General features: G+C 45.2%; 1 protein-coding gene across 1 annotated transcript; it reads left to right on the top strand.

The window, feature by feature from the left end:
* Nucleotides 1–300: 300 nt before the first annotated feature.
* LOC128418518 (neural cell adhesion molecule 1-B-like) lies at nucleotides 301–17,693 on the top strand. The gene is made up of 9 exons (XM_053398242.1): nucleotides 301–407; nucleotides 2,372–2,461; nucleotides 6,065–6,277; nucleotides 7,379–7,525; nucleotides 8,051–8,191; nucleotides 8,812–9,002; nucleotides 13,113–13,206; nucleotides 15,468–15,642; nucleotides 16,973–17,693. Exons 1-9 carry the CDS (start codon nucleotides 368–370, stop codon nucleotides 17,031–17,033), a joined length of 1,152 nt encoding a protein of 383 aa, XP_053254217.1. The 5' UTR covers nucleotides 301–367; the 3' UTR covers nucleotides 17,034–17,693.
* Nucleotides 17,694–17,986: the final 293 nt, after the last annotated feature.

Below are 17,986 nucleotides of genomic sequence, written 5' to 3'. Positions count from 1 at the left end.
GCATCTTAATGGTACTGTTTTGACTAGGTAGCGATCGTAGCTGAGCACCTGAGTTTGCTGAAATATAGGCAAATGCACATTTGGAAATGCATATCCGCATGCCTGCACAAGCGTGCATGTACACAAATCTTCCTATTTTCTTTCTCCCGTCCCACCCTGACTTCCTGCTCCAGCCCTTTTCCTCCCCCCCCCCCCGATGCCACAGGGGCACACAGCAGGGAGGAAAGAAAAAGGTGGGAGGGAGAGGGAGGGAGGGTGGTGGGTGGGCAAAAAAGCCTTATAAATAGCCCAGGACCCAGGAGTCCCTGTTCCAAACTGCTGGTGCTGAAAGGCAAAGGAGCCCAATTCCTATCCCCACCTTTTAAAGATGGAACCAGGGAGATTCCTCATTTTCATGTTTGCAGCAGGTAAGATGAATGAATGAATGAATGAAAGGGCTCTGTTCCATGAAGGGAGTTTGTGGGTGTCTAGACTGCACCCCCCACAGTCCCTTAGTATTAGCTCTTTGGCTATTTTGTTCCTTCCTCTTTATGACTTTTTCTTTAAGGGAGCAAGTGAGACCTGCAACAAAATATTGCAGTGCGATGTGCCCCTCTTCAAGGTCCTAGCCAGTCTGGCATACCCTCTCCCAGAATACTGCATCCCATTATCCTTCCTCCAATTTTCCTCAGTGCTTTGTGGCCACTGACCACGCATGGTCCTAATCAGATGTCTCTTGCCTTTTAATCTATGATATATTTCCTACCTCTCCAACCCCCTCTCTGCCCCAATGGTACTTCTGCAAACTTTGGGGGCTCTCTGAAGCCCAGCAATGCTTCCTTCTTGCATGGGGATATTGTGGGCTGCCTGGGCATTTGGGCTACAAAAGTACAGAGGATGAGTTTGTGATGGGCTGAAGTGCCTCTAGATCAGAAGGCTTCTGCAAGTAATCTCAAACCTAGAAAATCTAGGAATGTACCAAGCCAGCCAGTTTGTCCATCTCACCCAGCAATATCTGCTCTGACTGGCAGAAACTCTCCAGAATCTAAGGCAGAAAAAGGTCTTTCCCCGTTACTTGCTCTCCCTATCCTGCTAACTGGAGATGCCAGCTGAACTGCCATTTGCCCTAGCTCAAACCTGCAAGCAAATGTTTTGCTTAGTCTTTCTAACGGTAAATTACTGCTGCTGCTGCTGCTGTTTTCTGAATGCCTAACAGGATAGTTTTGAACGAGTCAACACCTATTTTGGGTTCTAGTTCATGCTAGACCTATTCAGGGTAAAGTAAAGGGACCCCTGACCATTAGGTCCAGTCATGACCGACTCTGGGGTTGTGGCGCTCCTCTCGCTTTATTGGCCGAGGGAGCCAGTGTACAGCTTCTGGGTCATGTGGCCAGCATGACTAAGCTGCTTCTGGCGAACCAGAGCAGCACATGGACACGCCGTTTGCCTTCCCGCCAGAGTGGTACCTATTTATCTATTTGCACTTTGACGTGCTTTCGAACTGCTAGGTTGGCAGGAGCAGGGACCAAGCAACGGGAGCTCACCCTGTCGCGGGGATTCAAACCACCAACCTTCTGATCAGCAAGTCCTAGGCTCTGTGGTTTAACCCACAGCGCCACCCGCGTCGAAAACCATGACTATGATAAGGGGCATGATACTGTTTTGATTGTATAGTGCAGTTGGAACCACTGAAATTAGTAGCCATGACTTAGGTTCCAACTGCACTATACAATCAAAACAATAGTCATGGTTTTCCCCAGCTCCAGATTCCTGGAAAGCATACTTGGTTGAGAATTGTTAAGAGACCCCCCAGAACTACAATTCCCAGAGGCCCCTGGGAAGAGGGATTGATAAACCACTCTGAGAAATGTAACTCTGGGGGGGGGGGATTAGGAGCCTTTCCTAACAACTCAGCACCTTAACAAACAACAGCTCCTAGAATTCTTTGGGGGAATGTTTATAGTGGTATCATAATGCTTTAAACGTATGGTGTGAGTGGGGTCAAAGAAAGCACACTTTCTCCCCCTTTTGAGTGATCTCCGCAGTATTTACATTTAGCTGACTCACCAGTGTAGTGACTGAAATGTAGATAATCAACACATAAATTTTACTTTTACTGGACTCCAAAGTGGTCCAGGGCATGTTTTTGTTGTTGTTGCACCATGCAATTATACAGCTGCACCCTGGCGTCACTGTGGGGTCGTCGAGGATCATGAGGGGATGCCTCTTGAATAATCTGCTGCTTAAGTGGTGCCCTGAGCACTATTGCCACTGGCTGTGGCTGCTTGGAGTGCTTGCTTGTGCTGGTTGGCCAGCCCTGACTAGATGCTCTGAGCTAAAAGGACTTTGCCTTGTGCTTGGACCAAACAATGTGCTTCTTTCCTCTTCCTAGGGGCTGTTCACTCTGCCAAGACGTCTCTGGAAATCATTCCTGGCAATGGGGACGTGCAGCTGGGCGAGAAAGCGTATTTCTTGTGCAAAGGTGAAAGCGGATAATGGAGAGCTTGTGCACGAATATGCATCAAAGCAGGAGCCAGCACAGTATTTGGGGACCCTGCAGGGTGATCTGAGTGGCAGAGCACCTGCTTGCATATAGAAGGCCCCAGGTTCAAAACCCCAGCATCTCTTCCCTGTCTGAAACCTGAGAGATTTGCTGCTGCCAGTCAATAGAGACCAGCAGTGGAGAACTGGTTGATTCCCCTTACCCAGACTGTCTGGGATAGCTCAGCCAGTAGAGAATGAGACTCTTCATCTCAAGGTCATGGGTTTGAGCCCCCCCCCGTTGCTTTTTAAAATTCTATTTATGCTTTTCAGATTTATACTTTTCACTAGTTTTACAATCATTTTAACATTTCAGAACTTGACTTCCTTTCCTCTCTTTCTGCGGTTCCTTAAATTTATTTTTAATACCTTCTTCAAATTAACTTAATTTGCTCATTTAGTCATCTACTTTAAATATATACTCTTATATAAAACTGCAGGTTATTACAACAATACTGCCAATGTTCTTATTTGTTTACAATTTATCTGTAAATATTCAATAGAACATTTCTTTTATTTAAAAAGTTTGTTATCTTCCGGTAAGTTTCACCATTTCTGCATATTTCATAAGTTTTTGTATCCATTCTTCCTTTGTTGGGACTTCTGCTTCTTTCCATTTCTGGGAGAGTAACATTCTTGCCGCTGTAGTAGCACACAAGTTTCTATACAGTTTAGGTAGTTCTGTCCCCTATAATTCCCAGCACATTGGGCAAATGATTCCTGCATTTGAAGGGGTTGGACTAGATGACCCCCGGGTTCCCTTCCAACCCTACAATTCTATGATTCTAAAAATATTGTTAGGGGAATTTGCTTACCCAGCCTGCACTAAGGAGGTGTGTCAAGGACGTTTGTGCAGGAAAAGCTCAGCCTTGACCCAGCCTGATAAGATTGAGCATCCTCTTCTTCCAGCTGGATCAGGCATCCAGCTGTGATGGCGCAGGGTGACTTTCCCTCCGTGAACAGGACTTGGGGCACATCCACAGTCCTGTTTGCCCCGTGATTATCATAGAATTGTAGAGTTGGAAGGGGAAGGAGAGGTTCTTTTTTTTTGTCCCCGGCAAAACCGGCTGCATACTGCTCAATGAGAACAAAGGGTTTGTGGCAGAAGATCAGCATTTGTTTCATTTCAGTGGTAAACAGCAGGTTTTTCCAGGGAAAACAGTGGGACAAAAAACACGAACCTTTTGGACCCATGCCTAGGAATCACGGGACAAATGGAAGGAATTGCTGGAAAAACAGAAGTGTGGGTGAGCCCTTAATTTCTATACATGTGTAAAGCTAAGGTGAGAGAATGCCTCTGTATATACCTATGGGTCTGTGGGACTCACCATGGTGGCTTCTCCAATGCCTTTGCCAAATAAACTTGCACCAGTTCTCACCAGAGTGGTGCATGCTCTAGTTACTGGTATCTCTCGCCTGGACTACTGCAATGCGCTCTATGTGGGGCTACCTTTGAAGGTGACCCGGAAACTACAACTAATTCAGAATCCAGCAGCTAGACTGGTGACTGGGAGCGGCCGCCGAAACCACATCTTGAAAGACCTACACTGGCTCCCAGTACATTTCCAAGCACAATTCAAAGTGATGGTGCTGATCTTTAAAGCCCTAAACGGCCTCGGTCCAGTATACCTGAAGGAGCGTCTCCACCCCCATCGTTCTGCCCGGACACTGAGGTCCAGAGCCGAGGGCCTTCTGGCAGTTCCCTTGCTGCGAGAAGCAAAGCAACAGGGAACCAGGCAGAGGGCCTTCTCGGTAGTGGCACCCGCCCTGTGGAACGCCCTCCCACCAGATGTCAAAGAGAAAAACAACTACCAGACTTTTAGAAGACATCTGAAGGTAGCCCTGTTTAGGGAAGATTTTAATGTTTAATAGACTATTGTATTTTAATATTCTGTTGGAAGCCGCCCAGAGTGACTGGGGAAACCCAGCCAGATGGGTGGGGTTTAAATATTATTATTATTATTATTATTATTATTATTATTATTATTAGACTCTAGTTCCCATTATCCACAGCCAGCATGGCCAGTAGTCAAGAGATGATGGGCATTGTAGTTCAACAGCATCTGCAAGACCTCAGGCTCCCATTCCCTGAGATAGACAGTGAAGAGCGAGATAAACCAATGGTCTGTCTCGGTATAAGGAAGCTTCCTGTTGGAAAGGTCCACAGCACAGCGACAGAGCACATCTTTTGCAAACAGGTTCAACCCCCAGCATCTCGAGATAGGGCAGGGAAAGCTCACCCCACATCTGAGTCTCCGGAGAGCTGCTGCCGGTCAGTGTAGGCAGCACTGAGCTAAATAGAGCAATGCTCTGACGTGCTCCTTCAGAGGACACACCTGCTTTCCTCCACAGTGGACGTTGCTTGCGTTGCCAGTTTGGCCTCTCTCCCACCCTGCTTCTGGGTGTGTGTGTGGTCTGCCTTTAAAAAACTTGTTTAAAATTATATTTGCTGCTTATGCATTTAAATAACCATGCAGCATCTGGTTTGTTTGTTTTTTAAAGTTCAATTGTTTGTGGTGACAGGAAGAGGGCTCAGAGGTGGGACAGGCTCCCAGCCGCTCGCTGTTCTATCTGCACATTTCCTTTTGTTTAAAAGTCACAGAACCTCTTCCTTCCCCACCTGCACTCAAGTTGTGTACACAGCATACATTTAAATTATATTCCCACCCACCCCAAAGAATAATGGGAACTGTTAAGGCAGCTGGGAATTATAGCTCTGTAAGGGGTAATCTCTGTTGCTTCCCGGGATCCTTGGTGCGATTTGTCCAGACTTTAATTGTAGATAGCTTCGGTCTTCAAGACATGATTAGATATGTTTGACAACTATATAGTCACTGCCCTTTCCAGAGCAGAGTGGCTCCTGTTTTTGCGAAAATCTGAGCTTTCTTTAAAACAACAACCCACCCATTCATCTAACTTTTTAAGATAGTCTGTATGTGTGTGTACAACCTTTCTCTTATACAACTCTCCACTCATTTGATGGAAGGGTTGCCAACTGGGGGGTGGGGGTGGGCTGTGGACATGTTTGCAAAACAGAGAAACTGCTGTATACACTCCACTCTTCTCTTCTCTTCTCTTCTCTTCTCTTCTCTTCTCTTCTCTTCTCTTCTCTTTTCTCTTCTCTCTCTCTCTCTCTCTCTCTCTCTCTCTCTCTCTCTCTCTCCTTGTGACGGGGGTGAGCTCCTGTTGCTCGGTCCCTGCTCCTGCCAACCTAGCAATTCAAAAGCACGTCAAAGTGCAAGTAGATAAATAGGTACCGCTCTGGCGGGAAGGTAAACGGTGTTTCCATGCGCTGCTCTGGTTTCGCCAGAAGCGGCTTAGTCATGCTGGCCACATGACCCAGAAGCTGTACGCCGGTTCCCTCAGCCAATAAAGCGAGATGAGCGCCGCAACCCCAGAGTCGTCCGCAACTGGACTTAATGGTCAGGGGTCCCTTTACCTTTACCTATCAATCAGGTCAGGTTTCTCATCATCCCTCCTTCCCTTGCTACCACCCCACCTGGGTGATCTATTAATTGTGCATTTCAATTCCTCCGCATGTCAGTGAGAGCTGGTGGTGAAGCTACCTTGACCTGGACTGACCCAGAGGATACAGACATCGAGGATTCAGAGCTGTACACATTGCGGCATATCGACGAGCAGTCTAAGGGGCTGGAGATGACTCTTCCTGATCCACAGGCGGGAGGGATCTTCACCTGCAAAGGCGACTTTGAGTCTGGAGACACGGCAACTGCCCAGATCAAAATCCGTGTGGTCCGTAAGTGACATTCTATTGACATTCCTGCAATATGCTAGAGCAGGGACCGAGAAGCTCAGATCCAGGGAGGAGGGGATGGATGCGGCCTCCTAGGCCTCTCGACCTGGCCCTTGGGGTTCCCAAGGACACGCAACCTCAAGGGCTCTCTCCTTACTGAAACGTTCTCTTTAATGATGACAATGTCTCTTGGTTGACTGGCTCATCTACATTTGCCCCATTTCTTGCCTCTGGCCTCACTTGCTGTGTGGCCCCTGAAAACTTGCGCATTAGGGAATGCATCCTTCATATTGAAAAGGGTCCCCCAGTCCTGGTCTAGAGTGACAATAAATTGGGAGTGTTAGGTGAAACTAACACACCGTAGGTCACATTTACACCATACGTTTACAGTGCTACAATACCACTTTGAACAGTTCATGGCTTCCCACAAAGAAATCTGGGAGCTGTAGTTTCTTAAGGGTGCAGAGAACTGTTAAGAGGCTCCATTCCCCCCACAGAGCTACAGTTCCCAGATTTTCTTGTGAAGAAGAAGAAGAGTTTGGATTTGATATCCCGCTTTATCACTACCCGACGGAGTCTCAAAGCGGCTAACATTCTCCTTTCCCTTCCTCCCCCACAACAAACACTCTGTGAGGTGAGTGGGGCTGAGAGACTTCAAAGAAGTGTGACTGGCCCAAGGTCACCCAGCAGCTGCATGTGGAGGAGCAGAGACGCGAACCCGGTTCCCCAGATTATGAGTCTGTCGTTCTTAACCACTACACCACACTGGCTCTCAAGACGGATGAACTGTTAAACCACTCTCTGTGTCCCCCCATCATATCCTTAAAAACAGCAGGCAATTAGGTCAACGCAAAAGATAAGGCTAGGCTCCCTCTGCCCCCTGGTTTGAACACCGTGTACATAGCTCATCATACCATGATGTCACCAAGTGCAGTCCAGTCCACCTGACCCTGACTTTTTACCCCAAGTTGTGATTTGCCTGTGGAAGGTCCCAGGTTCAATTGTTATTGTCTTCAGTTGGGGCCAGAAATCCTGCAGAAGTACTGCCAGTCAGCTAGATGGCTTGGCTTGGTACAAATCAACTTCCCGTGTTCCTATCCATAGAGAGACCGAAGTTTGTGACCCCCAAGGAGCCCACGAAGGAAGTTGTTGAGGGCACAAGTGTAGCCTTTGATTGTCAAGCCACTGGAATCCCACCACCGACTGTGCGATGGACCTTTGGAAACCAGGAAATCAGTAAGATCGGAGATGGTGAGTAGGATATTCTGTTCAGAGGTGCCCCTAGATAGAAAACCCACTCGCACCTCTGCTATTTTGCTTCTCCTGTACTATTAGAGGACAAGGGGTTAATACAACATCTCTTGACCGCTGCCTAAATTATTATTTGACAAAACTTGGGTGGGGGGAAGAGAATGGATGACTAAAATCTTGACCATTGTATGCAGGGTTAAGCTCACACATATGGTTAGAACCAGAGAGAGCATAGACAATGTCTTTATGGAGAAATGAAGTCTCTTTCTAATTTATTTTGAAGCAATAAGGTACAGGATAATGCAAACCCATTTGTGTTACTTTGAAATGTGTTATACTGATCTGTCATTGGTTATTTGTTATTGGCTGATCTTGATTTAGGTGCAGGTATTTGTCTTGCTCAATGTTCAGTTCTCGGAATCCCTTTTGCTTTTGGCATTTGTTATGATATTTTGCTAGTATGTACCTGCAAAATATATATATCCCACTATCACCACTGCTAATTTGCTTCTCCTTTCTGGGCAGGAGGACGAGTCTCCGTGCTTGCAAATGGGACGTTGGTGGTAAAGGACTCCCAACCCTCAGATGCTGGTGTCCACACCTGCGAGGCCAGCATTAAAGAGCGGAATGAAACTGTTGTCATGGACGTCTCCCTCAATATTAAATGTAAGAGATGTTTGGGGTCTCTTAGCACAGTGCTGGGAGATAGGAGCCTTGGCCTCTGTTAGGCTACCAGGGTTGTAAATTTGGTTGTATGCAGAGTGGATGGACCTAACCATAGGTAAAGTTTAGGAAGCAAGAAGTGGATGGGTCTTTTGATTTGGAAAGAGAAGGGTAGGGCTGAGAGAGATTCCTGCCTGAGGCCTTGGAGAGCTGCTGCCAGTCACTACAGTGGTACCTCAGGTTACAGATGCTTCAGTTTACAGACTCCACTAACCCAGAAATAGTACCTCGGGTTAAGAACTTTATCTCAGGATGAGAACAGAAATTGCACGGCGGCAGCGGGAGGCCCCATTAGCTAAAGTGGTACCTCAGGTTAAGAACAGTTTCAGGTTAAGAATGGACCTCCAGAACGAATTAAGTTCTTAACCCGAGGTACCACTGTATAGATAATACCCACATTCTTTATTGCGGTCCAAAGACCAGCAAACAATTTTTCAAAAGCAAAGTACATCAGAAATACAGAAAATATATTACTTGGCAGTCACCATGTTTTACCCAGAGGTAAAATAATGGCAAAAGCTAGCTTCCTATGTAACAAATGTCAATCTGCTTTGCTTTCTCAGTCACTCCAAGGATAGAGCTCCTCACAGGTGACTCATTTGCCACCCCGATTGGGACACCTGCCCAATACAACTTCAGCATCTTGGCTTACCCTCCCCCCTCTGTCTCCATTGCTTGGAAGGGGAAGGTTTTCAAAGGTGATGATATCAAGAAAGTGGCGCAGGACCAAGACAGACATACGTATTCCTTTGAGGTAAGGCTGTTTTGGATTACAACTTGCATCATCCCTGAGCACTGGTCAACAGCCAACTCATTCCCAACACATTAGTCAGTTTCAGTTTCTCTCAGTTCCTCATCCCCACTTCCCCAATCTTAAATTCAGTTCTGCACTTTTCTCTATCAGTTTGCATTTTTTTTTAAAAAAATCTTCATGAAAATTCAGCAGCATTTTAGGGAGCAGTTGTTGGAATATATATGAATTTTGGAGTGCAATTTTGCCTAACACAGTATGGGGTGTTAGCGGAGGGGTAGTTCCTCTGGTATGGGACGTGGGTGGCGCTGTGGGTTAAACCACAGAGCCTAGGACTTGCCGATCAGAAGGTCAGCGGTTCGAATCCCCGCGACGGGGTGAGCTCTCGTTGCTCGGTCCCTGCTCCTGCCAATCTAGCCTTTCGAAAGCACGTCAAAGTGCAAGTAGATAAATAGGTACCACTCCGGCGGGAAGGTAAACGGTGTTTCTGTGCACTGCTCTGATTTGCCAGAAGCGGCTTAGTCATGCTGGCCACATGACTCGGAAGCTGTACGCCGGCTTCCTCGGCCAGTAAAGCGAGATGAGCACCGCAACCCCAGAGTCGGTCACGACTGGACCTAATGGTCAGGAGTCCCTTTACTTCTACTTTAGTTCCTCTGGTGGGGGGCACATTGTGCTCCTTCTGGGGTTGTTTGTTCACCTTTGGTCCCCACCTTGCACTCAGCTCTCACTTGTGGCTGCTAGAAGCCGTCGGCATGCAACAATGGCCAAACCCCAGGAAAGGCTTTGACTGGCCAACTAAACCAGGAGCCAATGAGTCACAAATCCTTGCTGAATTAAGATCCTTCCTCTGCATGTGAAGACAGGCTCTGGCAGATTGAGCGGACAAGAGCAATACTGGGTCCAACAATTAAGCAGGCAATTTCTGCATGTGCTGTAGAGGGAAGTGAGAGGCAGATGGGGCTCCTCAACCTGGAAAGATAGCCCATCCAGAAGAAGGAAAACTCTGATCCTAAACCTCCACTGCTTTGTGTATGACATCTTTGAGAGAAGGAAAGGCTAAGGAGTAAACCCTACACAAATCTGGAGTGGACTCCCTAAGATGGTTTGATGGCATCTTGTACCTTCCAGCAACTTCTGCAGCCTGGCTGGTGCCAAAAGTATTGCTCTGCTTTCCTTTGGACCACATCAGCAAGGGCCAGAGTGGGGCCCAGGACCTGCATACACACAGGACTCAGCTACATTAGTAAAGAAACAGCGATTTGACTGCACTATAGACATGCAACAACAGATGGCGCAAGAGAGCAGGAAATTTTAAAACCCATTTTCCATAGAGATTTATTTTCTTTTGTCATAACGATCTAATTTCTGACTTAATTATAGCCCCCCCCCGTGTCTAGATCCACCCACAGTCCAGGCTTGCATCCTAGGGAGGTCACATTGGTGCTGCTAACTAGCAGTTTGACTCCCCCCCCCCCCCGAGGCACACTCCATTGTCTCTTGAGACAGATGGATGCCAACAGTATATTTTTAACACGGTCATTTCTGCAAACGTATGCACATCTATGCATGTTCCCCCCTATTATGGAAGTGTATGCTTTTCATTTGGAGGATTGCATCACAAAATTAGCAGAAGTTTCAGCTCTGAGGGAGAGCTATGCTTCAGTTTGTGTCAAAATAGTCCGGCATGAAAATCCCCAAACTCGGTTCCATGGGTGACTCTGAGTCAACTCCCTGGGATAGTTTATTGTTGCACATTGTTTCTAAATTTCTTGTTGTACATTGTTTTAATTGTCTGTTTTAACCATATTTGCACACCAGTTTCTAATGCTGTGAGTGTCCTCTATTTCAGAGGCTTCTACTCTGCAGCCTCTTATAGTTGTTTTAACTGCGAGTCTTTTATTTCTTATGCTCTTACAGTTGTTTTAACTGCATGTTTTTATTTGTTCTTAGTTTTTATCTGTTTTAATTATCAGTTTTTATCCATCCATTATCCGTGTTTAATCTTGTATTTTATTCAGATGTTTTATCCTATGCTTGTTCCTTTGTCCTTATTTGCTCCAACATTTATCAGTTTAAAAAAATCTTAACTGCTATTTTATTTATATGTGTTTTTTTTTATCCTGGTCTGTTACCGTAATAAAGTTCATTCATTCATTCATTCATTCATTCATTCAAACTGAACTGGATTTCTCCTCCATCCCTAATGAGGACTGAACATGTTCAGTGGCCATGGAAGACCAACCAATTGTTTCATATGTGTGTGTGTTTGTGTGTGTTGGGATCTAAAACTGGTGGTGGTAGCAAATGGAACATATTGGAAAGGGATATGACTGACTAGAATGGAATCCTGAACAGGAGCACTCCTCAGTGAAACATTTGTCTCAGGATCCACTTATAAGGACTGACTCATAAGATATAAGCCAGGAAAGCATGTCTGCCATTAATGATTTTTAAATAAATATCTTCATTCAATTCTCTTTTCCAAAATGTGCAACCATAGCAACACCATTAAAAAAAGCAACATTTTATTTTTTACATCAGAACACCCAGAGATGTGGCTAGATCATTTCATACGCAGGGCTGAGTGAGCTTACAGGGGTCCCCCTTCAAAGGAACCCCAAAATTCCACAAAACACTTCTTGAAAACTCAGTGATGACCTCAAATGGCCTTTTCTGGAAGTTGGGAAGGCTGTGTACTGTGCCTGTTTTTTTTTTAAAATGTAAATCAAATGAAAATTTTAATGCAAACTTTTATGGAGATCAGTGAAAGGAGTTTTTTTTAAAAAAAGAAAGGTAAAAGGAAGAACTTCATTCAAAAACAAAATAAGTGAGCCCACCAATTGCAGGTGCATGGTAGCCAGCGTTCTCAGTTTCCTATGCTGATATATTATGCTAACTGCATCTTCATACACTGCCTTTCAGGCAAGAAGGCCCCCAAGACAGCTCACAAAACATACAGGCAAATAAAGGTAAAGGTAAAGGTACCCCTGCCCATTCGGGCCAGTCTTGCCAGCTTCTAGGGTTGTGCGCTCATCTCACTCTATAGGCCGGGAGCCAGCGCTGTCCGCAGACACTTCCGGGTCACGTGGCCAGCGTGACAAGCTGCATCTGGCGAGCCAGCGCAGCACATGGAACGCTGTTTACCTTCCCGCTGGTAAGCGGTCCCTATTTATCTACTTGCACCCGGAGGTGCTTTCGTACTGCTAGGTTGGCAGGCGCTGGGACCGAACGACGGGAGCGCACCCCGCCGCGGGGATTCGAACCGCCGACCATGCGATCGGCAAGTCCTAGGCACTGAGGTTTTACCCACAGCGCCACCTGCGTCCCTATGCAGGAAAATACAATAATGTAAAAACAAACACTACAGATCATACCAATTCAAGACATTTCAAAAGTAGTAAAAACCAAACACATCCAAAAGGCAAAGAACATTCCCTGTAAAAATGCAAAGAGAAGGCAAGAATACTTAAGCAGTGCCTTCACCTTATAAGGACCCAGACAGGGAACGTGGGGCAAGGCGGATGGACAAATTGCCCTTGGTGGTTCCAGCAGCTTAACTTTTCCCTTGAGGCATTTGCAGATAAGGAAGTGTTGGCAGCTATGGAGGTTGCAGAGCATTTGAAGAACATTTAATGAAAGATCTCTCTCTCTCTCTCTCTCTCTCTCCCACACCCAACCACCCACCAGTTGTTCACTTCACAATGAAAGGGTAAACTCAACCCCACAAGAGTTGGGTGAGGGGCTACTCCATGAAATCACCCCTCCTTGAATTGTTGGGTTAAGTTCATGAATTTTAGACTGGACCACTGTTTCTGCTCAGCCCTAGTAAGCAAGCAATATGAAGCCACCAATAGTTGCTGAGGATACCTGCAGTGTAAGCCACTCTTCTCTGCAACCTGGTGCCCTCCAGATGTTTCAGATTATAACTCCATGGTCAGGAATGCTGGGAGCTGTAGTCTAGCAGCATGTGGAGGGCACCAGGCTCGAGAAGGCAGGTGTAGTTTTGGAAAAAGAAAACCTCATAAGTGTTCCTTCACTTGCCATAGCAGAACACTATTCCACTTCACATTTTGATGCATCTTAAATTCTCCTTTTTAATTTTGGTTCTAGTTCACGCCAGCATCACAAGAGGATCTCTCAGAACTACTAATAACAGCTGCCAATGATCAGGGTAGCAGCAAGAAGAAGGTTACTCTTCAAGGAGGTGAGTTGCAAACAATTGGCTTAAAGTCAGAATGTTGACACTAACCTGGAGAAGAGAAGACTGAGAGGTGATATTAGATTCAGGTAGGTAGCCATGTTGGTCTGACGCAGTCAAAATAAATAAAAAAAATTAAAAAATTGTCCTGTAGCACCTTAAAGACCAACTAAGTTTGTTCTGGGTATAAACTTTTGTATGTATGCACACTTCTTCAGATACACTGAAACAGAAGTCACCAGACCCTTGTTGTTGTTGTTTAGTTGTTTAGTTGTGTCTGACTCTTCATGACCCCATGGACCAGAGCACGCCAGGTACTCCTGTCTTCCACTGTCTCCCGCAGTTTGGCCAAACTCATGCTGGTAGCTTCGAGAACACTATCCAACCATCTCGTCCTCTGTCGTCCCCTTCTCCTTGTGCCCTCCATCTTTCCCAACATCAGGGTCTTTTCCAGGGAGTCTTCTCTTCTCATGAGGTGGCCAAAGTATTGGAGCCTCAGCTTCAGGATCTGCCCTTCCAGTGAGCACTCAGAGCTGATTTCCTTAAGAATGGATAGGTTTGATCTTCTTGCAGTCCATGGGACTCTCAAGAATCTCCTCCAGCACCATAATTCAAAAGCATCAATTCTGCACCTATCAGCCTTCTTTATGGTCCAGCTCTCACTTCCATACATCACTACAAGGAAAACGATAGCTTTAACTATACAGACCTTTGTCGGCAAGGTGATGTCTCTGCTTTTTAAGATGCTGTCTAGGTTTGGCATTGCTTTTCTCCCAAGAAGCAGGTGTCTTTTAGTTTTGTGACTGATGTCACCATCTGCAGTGATCATGGAGCCCAAGAAAGAAAAATCTCTCACTGCCTCCATTTCTTCCCCTTCTATTTGCCAGGAGGTGATGGGACCAGTGGCCATGATCTTAGTTTTTTTGATGTTGAGCTACAGACCATATTTTGCGCTCTCCTCTTTCACCCTCATTAAGACACCAGACCCTTATATACAGAAATAGACTTGAAAGAGAAGTTGCTGAATTACAACTTATTACTAAACTGAAAACTATGGAGAAACCTGGTCTAAATAGAGATATTGGATTCTTGTCTCATTACATATGCTAAAGCTATTTTTGGTCATCTGCATGCTATCCCTTGGTTTTTCCTGTAGGACTAATTGCAGTCATCAACAGGTTTACCATTCCAACTGAGTCAATCACCCATCTCCTACTACCCCTCTTAGAAAAACCCCACCCCAGCCTCCCACTGTATATAAGGATCTGGTGACTTCTGCTTTAGTGTATCTGAAGAAGTGTGCATGCACACGAAAGCTTATACCCAGAACAAACTTAGTTGGTCTCTAAGGTGCTACTGGACAATTTTTAAATTTATTTTGAGAGGTGGTATGCCAGCCATCTTCAAATATCTGAAGGGTTGGAGCATGGAGCAAGCTTATTTTCTTCTGCTCCAGAGGGTGGGTAGGTAGGACCTGAGTCAATGGATTCAAATGACAAGAAATGAGATTTCAACTAAAAATTAAGAACTTTCTGGTGGTAAGCAAATTAATTAAGTGGCAGATTTATGAATAAAATTTACAAAATCAACAATCCTTCTGGTCAGTCTGAACACAAGGGATCTCAATTGGCTTCTCTCTTAACTCTCTCCTAGCCATAGCCCTTGGTGGCTTTAAATACCTAGGAATAGCTCTCATATTTGACTTTAAATAGGATGAAGGAACTATACAAATGTTTCTGAAAGCATGCAACAGGATCTAAAATAAAATAAAATAAAATAGACGCGTACTAACCTAAGCTGGATCAGTTACTGCAGTAATAAAAATGTCTGTATTACTTAGATTCTCATATCTGTTTCAGGTACTGCCAGTCCCCTCCCCTTCACTAAAAAGAATGGCAAAATAAACTCAATTATTTTGTGGCACAAAGCAAAAGATCAAGGGTCAGTCATAAAATCTTATATAGGTCCAAAGGAATTGCAGCTTGAGAAGTTGCACTCTATCAAAGGTCCTAGAGAACTTTGAGAACCACAATATGCCTCACTCCCAGCCAACAATCCTGCTGTTGCTCTCAATGGCTGTCTTTCTTACAGCCACAGTACATGCCAGGAGTCTGGGCTGACTTACCTTCACCTCAGCTTTCCCCCTCTGGCTGGTGCCCTTGCTCACAATGGGGGTCATTCTCTGCTCAAGGCTAGCGAAAGGATTCCTGCATTCTGATGTCCTTCCCATCTGCTCTTGCAAATGGATGTCCTTCTCCCCATTCCAGACACTCAAGGTTTGGGAACTGGCATCCTTGTGCTCATTATGTTGATCATCCTCTTGGTGGTTTTGCTGGTGATGGATGTCTTCTGCTACTACAAGCGCCAGCGTGGCTTGCTGATGTATTGTAGGAACAATATCCTGGGCAAAAACTCATCCGGAACAGGCACAGAAAACAATGGGTGAGTTCATATGGGGGAGAGAAGGATAGCCATGGTAGGAAATGAGGACCAAATATTGGCATAGCAATGATGGGAATCTCTTCTTAACCTTCTCCAGTGGTGATCTTCCTCCACCAGTCTTTCATCTACTGATCTCATCTCATGTTTCAGTTGGCAGCCACAGCAGCCTGATTGGGATGGTGGTGATAGCAGTTTGTAGTGATTTCCATGGTCCATCAGTTATAGACGTGTTTTGACCATTAAGACTTTTTCAGATATGTCCCAATTGGTCCTGAGTCCTTGGCTTAGAAAACCTTCTCCATCTGCTTTGGGGAATGTGTCCAAATAATTCCACTAGTGTGTCAGTGGCTGAAAAAAGTCTTTTAGCTGAGCACTTTTCCTTTTGTCGAGAGCCTGTTCTCTACAAACACAACCTTATGTTGTATATCACAAATTCTTCGAATCTAGTACAGTGGTACCTCGGGTTACATACGCTTCAGGTTACAGACTCTGTTAACCCAGAAATAGTGCTTCAGGTTAAGCACTTTGCTTCGGGATGAGAACAGAAATCGTGCTCCGGTGGCGCAGCAGCAGTGGGAGACCCCAGTAGCTAAAGTGGTGCCTCAGGTTAAGAACAGTTTCAGGTTAAGTATGGACCTCCGGAGCGAATTAATTAATTAACCTGAGGTACCACTGTAGTTCAGTTAGTCCAAGGACTCAGGGCTAATTGGGACATATCTGAAAAAGATTGGCTGGATCTATAACTGGTTGTTCCATAACACTATTGCCCTATTTATATTATTGATCACTGTTCTTTATCACATGTTTCTTTCTTTCTTAGCACAAGTATACTTTCATCTATGTCAGACTTTTTTAAAAAACAAAAAAACCCACACAACTAATTTTGAATGGCAATTGTGCCTCTCCCCCGATAGAAATTTAATTATTGTCACATTTATATTTCACCTTTCATTCAAGGAGCCCAAGGTGGCACTCATGGTTCTCCTCCCCGTTTTATCATCACAATCACCCTGTGAGGTAGGCCAGGCTGACATATGCTGACTGGTTCAAGGTCACCCAATGAGCCTCATGGCCAAGTGGGGATTTGAACCCTGGTCTCTCCCAGGACCTAGGCTGACAATCTTAACCACTAAGCCATACTGGCTTCCTCAAAGAGGGTAGGTTAACCTGACTTGTCTTATTTTTTTTCTCTGTATGTTGCTCAGGGAGCTTTTTTTCAGCTGAAGATTGGAATAAAAAAGGATAAAAAAATTGGAATAAAAAAATGGATAAACAAGCATTTTTATCTATGCTCACCCATGCTTTAGCTTTCCATTATTTGTTTCCACAGGAAAATGCTCTCCAAGTCGGGGAAAAGTACAGTGGTGAATGTTTCTGGCATTGAGGCCTGATTAGTCGACAGCGATGACCTTAGATTGTGCATGGGACTCCATGGCCAAGCTTGGATGAGCTCTTCATCAAAAATGGAAACACAAAAGGCGACTTCCCATATGGGAGAGCTGAGAAAACAGTGCCTCTCTTTCTCATCTCACTTTTTCCTTAACACCCTCCTGCCTGTGGCCCAGTGACCTAACTCTCCTTTTCAGAATAGCTGTTGCACCACAAGCCAATGGGAGCGAAACACCCTCCTCATGCAGCCTTCCTCAACTCTATGCTCTCTAGATGTTGTTGGATTCCAACTCCCATAATTCCAAGCCACCATGGCCCAAACGGTCAAGGATAGGGCTGGGGGGAGAAATTTGATTCCGTTCTCATTTAAAAGCAAACTTACCTAATTTGCACTTCCCAAAACAAGATGCAGAATGAAAGCCAGGCATCCTTTGGAATCCGCCTGTCTCCACATTTTGGAAATGCCGTGGCTCAGCTGAGTAGTGGGTATAAAAATGCACGTACTGGTGTAAAGTGTGTACTAGTGAAGATAACATGCAGCTATGTCTTATATTAGGGAAAGCTGCTTGTCAAAAATGTTCATGTTAGGCCAAATTGTATACAAAAAAATGTGTATGGGAGAAATTTGCACTAAAATGCTAATGATCTTTCGTGAGTCCTTTTTTTTAAAAAAAAAATCACCAATTGATGCGGAAATATGGAGGAGTGAACTTTGGATAAATTAGATAAACAAGACACTGAGAGAAACTGACATTGACGTATTTCTCCATCCCTAAGTCAGCGGTGATGGGTTCTGTAGTTTAGCGACATCAGGAAGGCATCAAGTTGAGGAAAACTGCTCCAGTGTAGGGATGGTCAACCTCTGACCCTCCAAATGTCACTCCCATCATCCTTGATCACTGGCCATACTAGCTGAGGCTGATAGGAATTAGGGTCTAACAATATCTGGAGGGCC

This window comes from Podarcis raffonei, chromosome 8 (assembly GCF_027172205.1).
Source record: "Podarcis raffonei isolate rPodRaf1 chromosome 8, rPodRaf1.pri, whole genome shotgun sequence".
NCBI lineage: Eukaryota > Metazoa > Chordata > Lepidosauria > Squamata > Lacertidae > Podarcis > Podarcis raffonei.
This window is presented reverse-complemented; position numbering and strand designations above follow the sequence as displayed.

Excerpts from the sequence above, each read along its gene's own strand:
- LOC128418518 (XM_053398242.1), top strand. The coding sequence starts at position 368 with ATGGAACCAGGGAGATTCCTCATTTTCATGTTTGCAGCAG. Across the intron at positions 7,526-8,050 it reads AATCAGTAAGATCGGAGATG|GAGGACGAGTCTCCGTGCTT; the intron begins GTGAGTAGGATA and ends CTTTCTGGGCAG. Across the intron at positions 9,003-13,112 it reads GACATACGTATTCCTTTGAG|TTCACGCCAGCATCACAAGA; the intron begins GTAAGGCTGTTT and ends TTTTGGTTCTAG.